The sequence below is a fragment of the Aulonocara sp. 'chitande type north' Nkhata Bay genome, linkage group LG18 (genome assembly GCF_057382095.1).
Source record: "Aulonocara sp. 'chitande type north' Nkhata Bay isolate Kocher_YH1m ecotype deep benthic linkage group LG18, A_spYH_male_GT1.1, whole genome shotgun sequence".
Taxonomy (NCBI): Eukaryota; Metazoa; Chordata; class Actinopteri; order Cichliformes; family Cichlidae; genus Aulonocara; species Aulonocara sp. 'chitande type north' Nkhata Bay.
The window spans coordinates 725,655-740,811 of record NC_141361.1 but is presented as its reverse complement, the minus strand read 5'-3'; the positions used below and the strand labels follow the sequence as shown (position 1 = coordinate 740,811).

At 43.0% G+C, this 15,157-nt stretch overlaps 1 protein-coding gene across 1 annotated transcript; it reads right to left on the bottom strand.

Moving 5' to 3' along the window:
• Positions 1 to 563: 563 nt before the first annotated feature.
• Positions 564 to 14,719, bottom strand: LOC147307534 (uncharacterized). Its single transcript, XM_086271957.1, has 3 exons — positions 13,232 to 14,719; positions 12,155 to 12,439; positions 564 to 5,152 (listed from the first exon to the last, which is right to left on the bottom strand). The coding sequence occupies exons 1-3, from the start codon at positions 13,401 to 13,403 to the stop codon at positions 3,696 to 3,698; spliced, it is 1,914 nt and encodes a 637-aa protein (XP_086128083.1). The 5' UTR covers positions 13,404 to 14,719; the 3' UTR covers positions 564 to 3,695.
• Positions 14,720 to 15,157: the final 438 nt, after the last annotated feature.

The following is a 15,157-nucleotide window of genomic DNA, read 5'->3' as shown; positions in this document are numbered from 1 at the left end:
CACAGAGGCCGTCAACACGGTACAGAAGGCAAAGGACGAGACAGGAAAGGTTCACCCTATGTCAACATCAGATTTAGTAGAGTCCCACACACCTGGAGCTGATTCTGGGTAATCAGTTTGAGGATTTAAGCTCTGCGTTGACTCTCCTTCACCGCCAGTTTGTCAGCTACCTCAAGTTGGTAATTGGCTCCATGTTCCATGCTATTGGCTCTTTGTACTTCACTTAAGTTGTTGTCCTGTGCCACCACTCACCTGGACTCTCCACGCCACTTACCTTCAGCTGCAGCTTCTCTAGGACAATCTCTCCAGTCTGGAAACCTCTCTGATCCTTACCTGCCTGCCCTCCCCCATCTCTCAGTCTCTCGGACACAGCAGAGCTCAGGTCAGCCAGCTCATACCAATAACCTACCTGGCTACTCACCGCCTTTCCCTCAAAGCCAAGCTCCACTCCAGCTACAAGTAAGCAAAATACCAGTTATACTCACCATCTCCAAGCCCCCTCTGCGCTCCACCATCCTAACACCAGTTACTTCTTTTCTCAGTTCAACCACGAACAGCAGCTCATGGAATGAAATGTGAGTCACAACATTAATGAATATTTAGCCAACCTGTTGCTTTCATAGGTGATGTGTCACTGTGAGCTGTAGGATGGGAAATGGATGATGTGGTGATGATTCTTCATCCGATGTAAAAAGACTGAATCCTTACTAAGTTTAGAGAACATCCTATGAAGCTTGCAGGCTCAGTCTGTCTGCAGGAAGATCTGACCCCAGGTAAATGTCCAGCGCAGCACTTTCAGGCAGAGACTCAGACCTGTGGAGGCCGCTCAGTGAGGACTCGGCAGCATGTGAACACAACCTGAGCTCTTTGACAATTCTGAACAAACCGTGATTATTTTACCACAGAAAGTAGATTCTGTTCAACTGGACATTTTCAGTTGGAGAAACTCATCTAAGTAACTTCTTCAGCCTCAGCTGACTGCAGGTTTCCCCAACCTTCCAACAAAACTGAACATTTGCATAATGACTGAAACTAGCACCGCTGCTGAGCACTTCAGTACTCCAGTGCTACTTCCTGAATGTCCAAATTAGCCACAATGGGTGAAACTGGGGAACCCATGGCACACCGATTTTTTGCGCCTGTAGTACTGAGCCTTGTATATGAAATGTGAAATAAAGACACAGTTCAAAGAGCAAACACTGTTTATAAGGTTGGAAACCTGCTGTTAATGAGGAGGTTCAAAGGAAGGTGGAGGATGTTATCACCGTGGCCTCATGCGGTCAGGATGTGAATAAAACAGCCACCAATCTATTGAAGTTATCTCGGTTTATTGAACTGTAATCAGCAGCTCAGTTTCAGTTTTGTCATATGCAAGTTAGCACAGGGTCATCATCGCAATGAAATGTATTTTTTAACGAGCAGAAGACAGTCACTCAGCAGAATGGTACAGTAGAAGAAAATAAAATAATAAAAAAATAAATAGAAAAATAGTAAAGAGCAAAATATTAATAAGATGTAGTAAAAGAAAAAAGATTTTCAGTTAACTGACTAAATATATGTATGTATGTGTATATATAAATATATGTACACACTAGTGATTGAATAAAGAAAATCTTAAATAGGAATGTGAGGGGGGGCAGAGGGGATATTGCACAGGAATGAGCAGCAGTACAAACTGAACAGTACAAAGGTTTTGTTTTTTGTGGCCGTTGTTAGCGTCAAATGAGGTTCAAGCAAGAGTCTCTCTTATGCTGGGGCTAGACACATGTAGCTGATCACGGATCATTTCTTCTGTCCTGTCATCAAACTCACATTTAGAAGCAACTCAGTTCAGAGATATCAGCAACAACATTCACCTTGGCTGAAAAGTGTTGTTCAGTAACAGCAGAGGCGAAAGTATCACCTGTATTTGGCAGTGAGTAGAAAATCGTTTGTCCCTCTGTTCCCAAGCAGTGAAGTAAAGTAGCTCTTCGTGCTTCAGGCCAAGCATTCCCTGTTGCATTGATCACAAGCAAATAATTGTTGAACATACGCATCCACATGTTGAAGGGCAAAGCAGGATCTCCAGGGCAAGGCAAAAACATCGGCGGTGGATGGACGTTTGCAGCCACGATGACTCAGCAAAAAACTAAGCAGAAAAACCACGCAGGGTTACTCGCTGCCAAAATGTAGCAGCGGCCGGTAATGAACCAGTCCTCATCAAGGAATAGTGCTCTTTAATGATTTCAGCACAGACTTTACATCATAGGGAGACTCATCAAGTTATCAGTTAGCCATCTTAACTATATTCTAAAATTTTACCAACTCCACTTTACTCTTATTTCACGACACCACCCACTAGTGGTGCAATATGGTACAGTCATTACAGGACACAACACAGGTGGACATGATCAAGCTAATGAAGTTTTATATTGTGGTTGGAGACCAGAGACGGGAGAGCGCCAGACAGCTGGTGGACGTATGTGCCGAACCAGGGGAACAGTGTATCGGGTCACGGTCCTTTCTACAGTTACCTTTCATAGCCATTCTAACCCTTTTGTGTCAAGTTCTGTGTATGTCATCAGGCCCACTCACCAGGTATGTAAACTTTTGATCAGGATCATTTGGGTAATTTGTGTAGTGATCGTGATTTAAAGAGTAAACACAGTTGTTTGACAATAAACGTCTTCAGCCAACCACTAACCATGAGTGAAAGAAAAACTTGTCTGAAAAATGGTTAAGAAATCATGAATTCTGCCAGGATATGCACAACAGTACAGCGTTTTAATCATCTTTGGAACAGACTCCAGTTTCAGTTCACCTTTATGTGTTATACATACCGTATTTTTTGGATTATAAGGCACTTTAAGCGAAACAAAACAGTCAGATGAGTCAAACTTTACTTAGCTCATTCTTCTTGCTTCCTCCACTTCTGTACCATTGATTCATCAATGCTGTATTCTATCACAGCTGCTCTATTCCCATGTTGTTGCAGTATATTAATGACTAACCTCGTATTGTGGATGGATTATCTCAGTTGTTCTCCTGACTGAAGTTTGGTCCGTTTACAGCATCCTGCCATGCGATTGCATTTGTCTCCAACCATGAGGAACCCTCACGTTAACTTTTATGGAGTGGAAAAAGTTGGCGTTCATCCTCCAGCTTCACTGTGTTTATGTTATGCTAACATAGCTGTGTCGCTAGCGATCACGTAGCACATCATTATATACCAGCTAGCCCAACTTCAGTAACCCTACAAACGTCACTGCTGTTTAGTTTACTGTCTTCATTTATGTTGGAAGTGATAGCAGAGCTGTACGTTTGAATTTATTCAGAAATCTCTCAGTCAGAACATGCTATATCATGCTTAGATGGAAGCTAGCGAGCTAACTCCCGGCTAACTTTGTTAAATTTAATAAATTCGGTTTTCATGGATGCCTGGATGTTAACATATTGCTGCAAAAAAAACAAGTTTAACTATCGCCTCTAAAGGCTGAAAAGAAACCCCAAAACAAGTGGATGAAATCAAAAAATAAATGAACGCATGAGAAGAAACAACGTGCTCTAAAGAGACCATTACAGACTAAAGCAGGCAGAAAAGGCCAGAGGGATTCTGAGTCTCAAATAAAACAGTGACCACAAACAGGAATACAGCATAAAAGACAGATATTTCTGGAAAACAACCTGTGAGAGTTCTCATGCAGTCTATCAAATTCCTACTCACACTGAAATGTTTTATGAGCCTCTGGCTTCTCAGCTGTGTGAGTTTTCTTGTGACACATCAAGCTACTTTTTTGACTGAAGCTTTTCCCACATGTATCACAGGTATACGGCCTCTCACCTGTGTGAGTTTTCTTGTGAATATACAAAGTACTGCTTCGACTGAAACTTTTCCCACATGTATCACAAGTATACGGCCTCTCCCCTGTGTGAGTTTTCTTGTGAATATACAAATGACTGCTTCGACTGAAACTTTTCCCACATGTATCACAGGTATACGGCCTCTCACCTGTGTGAGTTTTCTTGTGAATATACAAAGTACTGCTTCGACTGAAACTTTTCCCACATGTTTCACACGTAAACAGCTTTTCACCTGTGTGGATTCTCCTGTGAATATACAAACGACTGCTTGAACTGAAACTTTTCCCACATGTATCACAGGGATATGGCCTTTCACCTGTGTGGGTTCTCATGTGAATATACAAATGACTGCTTCGAGTAAAACTTTTCCCACATGTATCACAGGGATATGGCCTCTCACCTGTGTGAGTGATAAGGTGGTATTTCCAGGTACTTCTATCAGTGAAGCTTTTGCCACATGTGTCACAAGCAAACAGTTTTTCACCTGTGTGAGTTTTCTTGTGAATATACAAATTACTGCTTTGACTGAAGCTTTTCCCACATGTATCACAGTGATATGGCTTCTCACCTGTGTGGGTTCTCATGTGGATATACAAAGTACTGCTTCGACTGAAACTTTTCCCACATGTATCACAGGGATATGGCCTCTCACCTGTATGAGTTCTCATGTGATCATACAAATTACTGCTTCGTCTGAAACTTTTCCCACATGTATCACAGGGATATGGCCTCTCACCTGTGTGGGTTACAAGGTGACGTTTCCACGTACTTCTAGCTCTAAAACTTTTCCCACATGTATCACAAGGATAGGGTTTCACATCAGTGTTGGGTTTCTTTCTTTGGGCCTGACGCTTGATGGATTTTTGGCAAACATCAGACTCTCTACCTGTGGCAGCATTGCAGGGACTCTCTGACACAGTCCAGCTCTCCACATCATCCTGACGTCTGTCTCGCTTCTTCCTCTTCTTTGGCACTGAGGTCACAGTTTCACTTAACCCTGACTCTTCACACTTGCTGGATTCTTCATCTGTGCTTTCACTTTGAGGAGAGTCATCACAGAGGAGCTGCTCCCCGTCTCCTCCTGGTTCACTGTGCTCTCCTTCCTCAGCAGCAGTCACCATAAAGGTACCAGGCTCCTCCTTCAGTCCCAGCTGCTCTCCCTCCTGACTGCTGCACAGTTCCTCCTCTTCCTCTTTAATCTGTGGAGCTTCTGGTTCCTCCTGCTCCACACTGGAGCTCCTCTCCTGGTTCCAGAGCTGCTGCTCAGGGAGAACCTCCTCCTCCTCCTCACAGACGACCTGCTGTGGGACGTCTGGAGCGACAGAAGAAAGAAGTTACTGATGCAACCGCAGAAACATTAACAGGACTTTACAGCATGACTGCATCACTCATGAATGTGGACAGGCACCTGAGTTCACCTGTTTTGTGGTTTAAAAGCCACAAAGACGCTGTGTTTAGAGAAAATGGGTCTCAATTGTTCCCATACTGCTGACACATACGGGATCACTGAGGGTTTTTTCTTCTCCAGCTTTGACAAAAGTCCAGCTGGGATAACCACATTTACTCAGGGTCAGCTTTTAGATGTCCCCCATTACTGATGGAAATCTCACAGTCCAAGAAGGCTAACCTGCCACTTTTCATATCCTCCCTGGTGAATCTGATGTGTCGGTCCAGCGAGTTAATGTGATCCGTGAATTGTGGTACGTCCTGAGATTTGATTTTCACAAAGGTGTCACCTTCGTCTGGCACAAACGATTATTCTGATAGTTGGCTAGTCACCGATTATTTTTGCGATTAGTCGACTAATCAGATCATGCATCCACCAGCATGTGTCTCCTCTTATATAACTATCATTAGCTTACAGCTTGAAGTGTTTAAGATATGTGCTAACTAAAAATAAAGACAAGATGATACTCTATTAACCTTTTAATAACATTTGCAGATTGTCTCGGTGCAGTTTAGTAAACTCAGCCGTCTGCTCCTTGCTATCTAAAATATAACAGGACACCGGAGTAAATTCTCGAGCACGTCTCACACTTCTGTTTAATCAGTTTTCTGCTTGACGTTTATTCAGCTGTGTGAAAAGTAGAGATGGCACGATACCACTTTTATGCCTGATACTGACATAGTGTATTTAAGCAATAAAACAGTTTTTTTAATATCTTGCTGCATTTTGCATAAGTTCATACTCAAGTTTAACACAAACAAACTAAACAACACTGAAGCTATTCTGTTACACTTGTATGCAAAAAATGCACTGCAGCCAAAATATTTCATAGTTCAGCAAAACTGATCAATCAAATAAACTTAAACCTGCTCCATCCTCCCTACTCTGGTGTTTTAAAGAGTACTTAGCAGAAATATTAAGCAACCTAACTAACAGGGCTGCAAACTCCCAGCAAAAGAAAAAAAAATGCACAGAAATAAATTTTTCAAGAATAATTAAATAGATTCAACATCTTTCTTCTACAGAACTGCAGACTGCACAGATGGTTCCCAAAGGAAAAAGTACTATAGCTTACTAGGGTATATTAGACTTAACAGTCACTATATACAGTAATGGACTTCTATTCATTTTACTTCAGATTAAAACTTTGGGTGTCAGATAATTATTTATTAAAAGCTAGACATTTTAAATGAGAATAAGAAAGAAAAGTATGTCTTTGTGCCCCCTTTTCCCTGTTCATGCCCTATCGGCCCCCCTGGCTAAACTTTGCTAGATCCGCCCCTGCACAGTTACCAGCGTCAGCTGTAGAAAAAGATCCTGGTGTGCAAAGTGTTATGGAATAAACATATATTCTTAGTGCTTATTTTCTAATTATATTGTTTTATTTACTTTAATAATGAAGGCTTGTAAAGCAAGGCCACTTTTGACTCACAAACTAAGTGTTCAGCCAGACTGAAAAACAGGAAGTTAGTGTGCAGCTGTACCTTTCGTGAACCTCGGGACCAAAAATGGTCCCGCCCCAAAAGTGCTCTAAAAATGTTATATATCAATATTTTTTTCTACTTTAAATTAGTCAATCTTTTAAAACTACTTCTGCTTAAAATATCCATGTCAAGTTTTAATTATATTTTCATTGTTTTAACCCTTTAAATCCCAGTTTTATTACATGAGCGCCCTGTTTTTTTAGCCCCAAAAAACAAAAAACTTGAATATTTTCCAAAAAAAACATTTGAGGTAATATTCAATTGTTATTATAATTAGGCCTTTAGATGGACTAAAGATTGGCACCAAGAGTCATTTCGATCGCCTTTTATTTTTTTTCCAGGAGCGCATTTCATAAAATGCACACTATCGACCACGCCCAAAAAGTGCAATAAAAATATTAAATATTAATTTTTTTTTCACTTTAAATTGGTCAGTCTTTTAAAACTACTTCTCCCTGAAATATTCATATAAAGTTTTAATTATATTTTCGTTGTTTTAACCCTTTAAATTACAAAAAAACTAAAAAAAAAACTAAAAAACTAAATATTTTCCCAAAAAAACATTTGAAGTAATATTTGATTGTTATTATAATTAGGCCTTTAGATGGACTAAAGATTGGCACAAACAGTCATTTCGATCGCCTTTTATTTTTTTTTTCAGGACCAGAAAATGGTCTCCAGGCGGCAAATGCTTCTCCTCTAGCCCGGAATCGGTGCATGCTCCCGGGTTGACTCGCGACGATGACCGGGGCATGTTGCGTCGGACCCCTTTTTCCAACACACACATCCGGTACCACGTCACAACAAATACGTCATTTCCTGTTGATTAAAAAAAAAAAATCCAACCTCAAACGGTCCTGGGGCCGAAAATTGTCCCGCCCGATCAGCGGGCGAAGCCGCTGCAGCACGCCGGAAAAGAGGCGTCATTTCCCGCAGGTCTCTTTAAGCAGCCCGCTGTTTTCCAGCCCCGGGTCAAATGTGGAGCAAGGGCACCACCCGGTGGACAAATAAAAAAATTACAATTCTAAGGCCTCTTCTCCAAAACAAAAACGAAACCTAAGCCATCACCCAGATGTTAACGGTATAAATCCTGCAGTGAAAAATAGCGTTTATAAAGGGTTTCAATGGGGCACAAATCGGCCACGAGGTTCGATAGTGGATGTATGCCTTTTATTCAGCCATTTAAGCTCATTTTAAAAACTCCGACTGAATTTCAAAATAAAATGGGAAAAAAATTCATGTTAGAAAGTTTGGCTATACTCCATTAAACACAGTGGAAATGGCGTGGAAACGTAAAACGCAAAGGCCACGAAATGGTCCCAGGTTGCCCCAGGGGCTAATAAATACAGGAAACTAGACAGAAAAAGAGGAACTACTAACATATAAGGATTTGTTTGTGTTGAAACTGTGTGTGACGTGTAAAGTACCAAAATAACACCTATATGAGACATGTTTAGCCTGTAATGTTAGAGATTCTGCAGCTGGCTTTGGGCTGTGCAGGGAAGATGATTGGATAAAGAATTATAAATGTTTTGACCACTCTGAGTCGGGTTTTCTCTGTTCTGTCATGGGGATCAAAGAATCGGGTTTAATATTAAATAAATTCTAACAACAGCTGATCAAGCTTAAACGTGCTGCTGTTGTTCAGCCGCTGGTTTCCTCTTTCTGGTGCAAAGTGGGCCAAAAACAAACAAGAGAGACGATCAGCTGATCATTGATCAGTTTCATGATTGAAGTAGCAGCAAGAAGAGGCAGTCGCTCCATATATCGGTTGTTAAGCTTAAGGCTGGAATGCTTTACAAACATTCAGAGATGGACTTACACACTTGCTTTACTTCTCTCTGGGATCACTCTGTCAGAGATGAAATGCTGGTTTGGTAGCGAGGCTACAAATGTTCAAACAGACCGGCGACAGGTCTCGCACGCCACAGCCGCTCTATCACGTGATGCACACTGCTCCGATGTCCTAAGATTATGAGCCGAGTTACGCCGTGTCGCAAGTTTTGTGAGGTGCTTTTGTGATATTTAATGGATCGATTACATTTTTTATTTCTCTCCGATATCCGATCCAGTAATTTACGTCAGTATCTAACCGATACCGATACGTAATATCGGATCGGTCCATCTCTAGTGAAAACTTTAACTTTAATCTCAGCCAAACCGATTTACTCAGGAACAAATAAAATACTGAAAAAAGCCAAACAATAACATTTTTAAGTTATCTAAGTGACTCATATATCCTGTTTAACCTGAGTAGCGAAAGATGGCGGTGGGTTTGAAAACGATTTGCCGGGAGTCCGGTGTTCTCACGGCTCTAGTGAGCCTAGCCCCCGGCTAACTATCGAGCTAGTGGGTAACAGACGTCTCTGAAAACGTCGGAGCGCTTTTGAAAATATGCGGTGTCTTGATAAACTGAGCAGATATTTGAGGTTTACACAGCTACATTCTCGCCTGAAAATATGTTAAACGTTTATTTTGTGACCCAGAAAGAATAATAAGAGTAATATTAACACTGGGGCCACGCTATGAAATCTGGGATTGGTTGGGCCACGAAGGATACACCTGCCCCATCTGTCAAATCTGGGGAAGGACGCCTTTGTCGGCCGCATTAGGAGAAGTCTTCGTCGCGTCGTAGCGTAATCGGTCTACAATTGCAGCCTCCGAAGGATTCGGCCCTTAAATTTGGACACAGCTACAATACCGGACACAGCTTCTTCTTCTTCGGGGTTTAACGGCAGCTGGCATCCTTGTACATGCAGTGCTGCCATCTTCTGTTTCAGTTCGTTATTACACTCTTAAATCCTGCTACTTATTCCTGCGTCTTTCAGGATTTTACAAAGCTTCAAACGACGCGTCGAAAATTAAATTAATGGTCAACGATTTTGATAGTCGACTAATCGTGGCAGCCCGAGCTTCATTCACATACCTGAACCAACGACTTGGTGGTTTTCCAGGGTACGATAACAGAGCCCTGTTTTCCACTTCCTTCATGTATAAATTGGCCACACCGAGTGAAAGTCGGGCTACATCGCACACCCACGCTTCAATTCAAGGACACGCTCACGGAACAGGCCTAGCTTCCTTGGTTCTTTTGTTAGAGATCGATCGATCAATATTCCAAGCTGTATAGGCTCTAAAGCCTACTACCAATTAAGCATATTAGGTGATGTGCATCTCTGTAATGAGAAGGGGTGTGGTCTAATGACATCAACACCCTATATCAGGTGTGCATAATTATTAGGCAACGTCCTTTCCTTTGGCAAAATGGGTCAAAAGAAGGACTTGACAGGCTCAGAAAAGTCAAAAATAGTGAGATATCTTGCAGAGGGATGCAGCAGTCTCAAAATTGCAAAGCTTCTGAAGCGTGATCATCGAGCAATCAAGCGTTTCATTCAAAATAGTCAACAGGGTCGCAAGAAGCGTGTGGAAAAACCAAGGCGCAAAATAACTGCCCATGAACTGAGAAAAGTCAAGCGTGCAGCTGCCAAGATGCCACTTGCCACCAGTTTGGCCATATTTCAGAGCTGCAACATCACTGGAGTGCCCAAAAGCACAAGGTGTGCAATACTCAGAGACATGGCCAAGGTAAGAAAGGCTGAAAGACGACCACCACTGAACAAGACACACAAGCTGAAACGTCAAGACTGGGCCAAGAAATATCTCAAGACTGGTTTTTCTAAGGTTTTATGGACTGATGAAATGAGAGTGAGTCTTGATGGGCCAGATGGATGGACCCGTGGCTGGATTGGTAAAGGCAGAGAGCTCCAGTCCCACTCAGACACCAGCAAGGTGGAGGTGGAGTACTGGTTTGGGCTGGTATCATCAAAGATGAGCTTGTGGGGCCTTTTCGGGTTGAGGATGGAGTCAAGCTCAACTCCCAGTCCTACTGCCAGTTTCTGGAAGACACCTTCTTCAAGCAGTGGTACAGGAAGAAGTCTGCATCCTTCAAGAAAAACATGATTTTCATGCAGGACAATGCTCCATCACACGCGTCCAAGTACTCCACAGCGTGGCTGCAAGAAAGGGTATAAAAGAAGAAAAACTAATGACATGGCCGCCTTGTTCACCTGATCTGAACCCCATTGAGAACCTGTGGTCCATCATCAAATGTGAGATTTACAAGGAGGGAAAACAGTACACCTCTCTGAACAGTGTCTGGGAGGCTGTGGTTGCTGCTGCACGCAATGTTGATGGTGAACAGATCAAAACACTGACAGAATCCATGGATGGCAGGCTTTTGAGTGTCCTTGCAAAGAAAGGTGGCTATATTGGTCGCTGATTTGTTTTTGTTTTGTTTTTGAATGTCAGAAATGTATATTTGTGAATGTGGAGATGTTATATTGGTGTCACTGGTAAAAATAAATAATTGAAATGGGTATATATTTGTTTTTTAAGTTGCCTAATAATTATGCACAGTAATAGTCACCTGCACACACAGATATCCCCCTAAAATAGCTAAAACTGAAAACAAACTAAGAACTACTTCCAAAAACATTCAGCTTTGATATTAATGAGTTTTTTGGGTTCATTGAGAACATGGTTGTTGTTCAATAATAACATTATTCCTCAAAAATACAACTTGCCTAATAATTCTGCACTCCCTGTATATAGGGGGTGTATGAGAGTCTTTGTGAGTCTTTCACACACATATTAAACAAATATGTAAGACTGCTTTCTTCCATTTGTGCAACATCTCTAAAATTAGAAATATCCTGTCTCAGAGTGACGCTGAAAAACTAGTTCATGCATTTATTACTTCCAGGCTGGACGACTGTAATTCATTATTAGATTTCAAGATTCAAAACGTAGGCTGCCGGGGGATTCCCATGATGCATTGAGTTTTTCCTTTCCAGTCACCTTTCTCACTCACTATGTATTAACAGACCTCTCTGCATTGAATCATATCTGTTATTAACCTCTGTCTCTCTTCCACAGCATGTCTTTATCCTGTCTTCCTTCTCTCACCCCAACCAATCACAGCAGATGGCCCCGCCCCTCCCTGAGCCTGGTTCTGCCGGAGGTTTCTTCCTGTTAAAAGGGAGTTTTTCCTTCCCACTGTTGCCAAAGTGCTGCTCATAGGGGGTCATATGATTGTTGGGTTTTTCCTCTGTATGTGTTATTGTAGCGTCTACATTACAATATAAAACACCTTGAGGCGACTGTTGTTGTGATTTGGCGCTGTGGAAATAAAACTGAATTGAATTGAAGTGTGAGAGGAAAACCCCAACCCTGCCTCACAGCAGCGTCCTCGGGTGAGTTTAAAGCTGAATGTTTGTTTAAACAGAGACACATCCACCTTCTGTCCTCCAGAAACATCCCTGCAGCCTCAAAGTAAACGTACCACAGAGCTGTGATCAGGATCCTCCCTCAGAGGGACACTCACCTGTCCTGTGCAGCTTGATTTGGGGTTTCCAGGTGATATCCAGCAGTCTGCGCTGACGCTCCATCTCTTCCTCGTACTGCACAGGATCATTATGAACTTCAGGCTCCTCCTTCAGTCCCAGCTGCTCTCCCTGCTGACTGCTGCACAGTTCCTCCTGTTCCTCTTTAATCTGTGGAGCTTCTGGTTCCTCCTGCTCCACACTGGAGCTCCTCTCCTGGTTCCAGAGCTGCTGCTCAGGGAGAACCTCCTCCTCCTCCTCCTCACAGACCTGCTGCTGTGGGACGTCTGGAGAGACAGAAGAAAGAAGTCACAACCACAGAAACATTAACAGGACTTTACAGCATGACTGCGTCGCTCGTGTGTGAGAGTAAAGCCGTCCAGTCAGCTGTAAGTCACTGATCTCAGATCTGCATTTATTCAGACGAACATCTGGAAGGTAAAGCCCCCTCAGCACAGCAGCAGCACCGCACTGCCACTACAGTTCATAAATTCAATATTAGGTGTCACTGTGCCGAGCTGCACATTAAACTCTGTGTCACTTCTTTCAGTCGCGTCCGTGACTCTGAACAACAACATGGTGGACTTTGTTGTTCTCACACGTGTGTAAATGTGACCACAGGAACCGTGCACGTGCTGTGTACCACTTTAGCTTTTATGTGACATCATCACAAAGGGCCCGGGCGACCACTCTGACGTCACTGATGGAGAAATAAAAAAGACGTATTGTTATGACGTTAACACTGAACTCTTTACAGCTCTGCAGAAGAAGAAAGGAAACCAAGGAAAAACCTTTTCAGGCTAGATTACTGAGTTTAGAAGGTGCACCTGAACGCACCATCAAACACACGTTTCACCGCCAAACAAAAAGTTTTTCAAACGATTCACAGGATTGAGTGATGGATCCAGGTCAGAGAAAAGCTCAAATCCAGGCTGATTTCAGCGCCTGCTGTTTGAATGCAGCGCAGCGCAGTCCTGTCCTCTGTTTGCTCTTTGTTAGCTCACATCTCCAAAAAGTCCTCACAATCAGAAACGTCCCGCAGAGCTGTGATCAGGATCCTCCCTCAGAGGGACACTCACCTGTCCTGTGCAGCTTGATTTGGGGTTTCCAGGTGATATCCAGCAGTCTGCGCTGACGGTCGATCTCTTCCTCGTACTGGACGATCGTTTTTTCAAACTCCAAGAATATTTGTTCAGCAGCAGCAGTTAGTCGCTCGTTGATGAACTCTCTCAGATACTGAACTGAAGGCATCGTTGCTGCCGCAGCTCACACACTCAGCTCACACACTCAGCTCACACACTCAGCTCACACACTCAGCTCACACACTCGGCTCACACACAGCACAAAGCCTCCAAAAGTTCACGCTGGAACAACCAAACTGCCGCTTTTAAAAATGTTTACTTCCGCCGGATGTCCCGCTCTGAAGTTCCGGCAGGAGGAGGATGTTCAAATACTTTGTTCCGCTTGGAATAAACGTCCTTCTTTCTTCCTAAAAACCTATTTAAATGTACCAAACTGAGCCATAAATACATAAACAGCGTGTTACAAATAATAAAGGAGAGAAAATGGAAAGAAAAGGCCTCGTTCAGGTTTTTATCCATAATGAATCATATCCATTCTACTACTGATCATTCATATACTCAACACCAAAGAGTCTGACGTGAATGAATACTAACACACGGCTTTATTTTATTGTTTGATGTGGGTCTAAAATAAATGAGGAATTACACACGCTGTTCATTAAATGTGTTTGTGGCGTGCTCAGAGTCTTCATTGGTGGAAATCAGATCAAACTTCAGGATCTTCGACGTATTACTGCTGTGTGATTTTTATTACTATTAATGAAATGGATGAAAAGCTGACCCTGAGTAAATGTGGTTATCCCAGCTGGACTTTTGTCAAAGCTGGAGAAGAAAAAACCCTCAGTGATCCCGTATGTGTCAGCAGTATGGGAACAATTGAGACCCATTTTCTCTAAACACAGCGTCTTTGTGGCTTTTAAACCACAAAACAGGTGAACTCAGGTGCCTGTCCACATTCATGAGTGATGCAGTCATGCTGTAAAGTCCTGTTAATGTTTCTGCGGTTGCATCAGTAACTTCTTTCTTCCGTCGCTCCAGACGTCCCACAGCAGCAGGTCTGTGAGGAGGAGGAGGAGGTTCTCCCTGAGCAGCAGCTCTGGAACCAGGAGAGGAGCTCCAGTGTGGAGCAGGAGGAACCAGAAGCTCCACAGATTAAAGAGGAAGAGGAGGAACTGTGCAGCAGTCAGGAGGGAGAGCAGCTGGGACTGAAGGAGGAGCCTGGTACCTTTATGGTGACTGCTGCTGAGGAAGGAGAGCACAGTGAACCAGGAGGAGACGGGGAGCAGCTCCTCTGTGATGACTCTCCTCAAAGTGAAAGCACAGATGAAGAATCCAGCAAGTGTGAAGAGTCAGGGTTAAGTGAAACTGTGACCTCAGTGCCAAAGAAGAGGAAGAAGCGAGACAGACGTCAGGATGATGTGGAGAGCTGGACTGTGTCAGAGAGTCCCTGCAATGCTGCCACAGGTAGAGAGTCTGATGTTTGCCAAAAATCCATCAAGAGTCAGGCCCAAAGAAAGAAACTTGTTTAAATCCTTCAAAACATGTGGGAAAAGCTTCAGGTTGAAAAAGACCTGGAAACGCCACTTGAGAACTCTCACTGGTGGGAGGCCACATCCTTGTGAAACACTCGAAAAGTGTTTTGGTATACCACAGGAACGTCTGTAACCAGAGGTTTGTTGAACATGAAGGCTTTCAGCGCAAAAGGAATTTGATGGACCACACGAGGACTCTCACAGGTGAGAGGCTGTAGTTGTACCATTGTAATCACACTCTTAGAGATGGAAGACACTGAGCTGGTCCCAAGCCAGCTAAGACATAGAGTCTCTCCATCGTCCAGATGCCTGAGGACCACAGCGAGTGCAGGAGACCTGAGAGCTGCTGAGGGATCTCTGCTACAGAGTCAGTGAGTGATGGCTTAAGATG

Coding starts and splice junctions, on each gene's coding strand:
- LOC147307534 (XM_086271957.1), bottom strand. CDS start 13,403: ATGCCTTCAGTTCAGTATCTGAGAGAGTTCATCAACGAGCGACTAACT. Junction 12,440..13,231: donor AATCAAGCTGCACAGGACAG/GTGAGTGTCCCT, acceptor CTGTCTCTCCAG/ACGTCCCACAGCAGCAGGTC. Junction 5,153..12,154: donor AATCAAGCTGCACAGGACAG/GTGAGTGTCCCT, acceptor CTGTCGCTCCAG/ACGTCCCACAGCAGGTCGTC.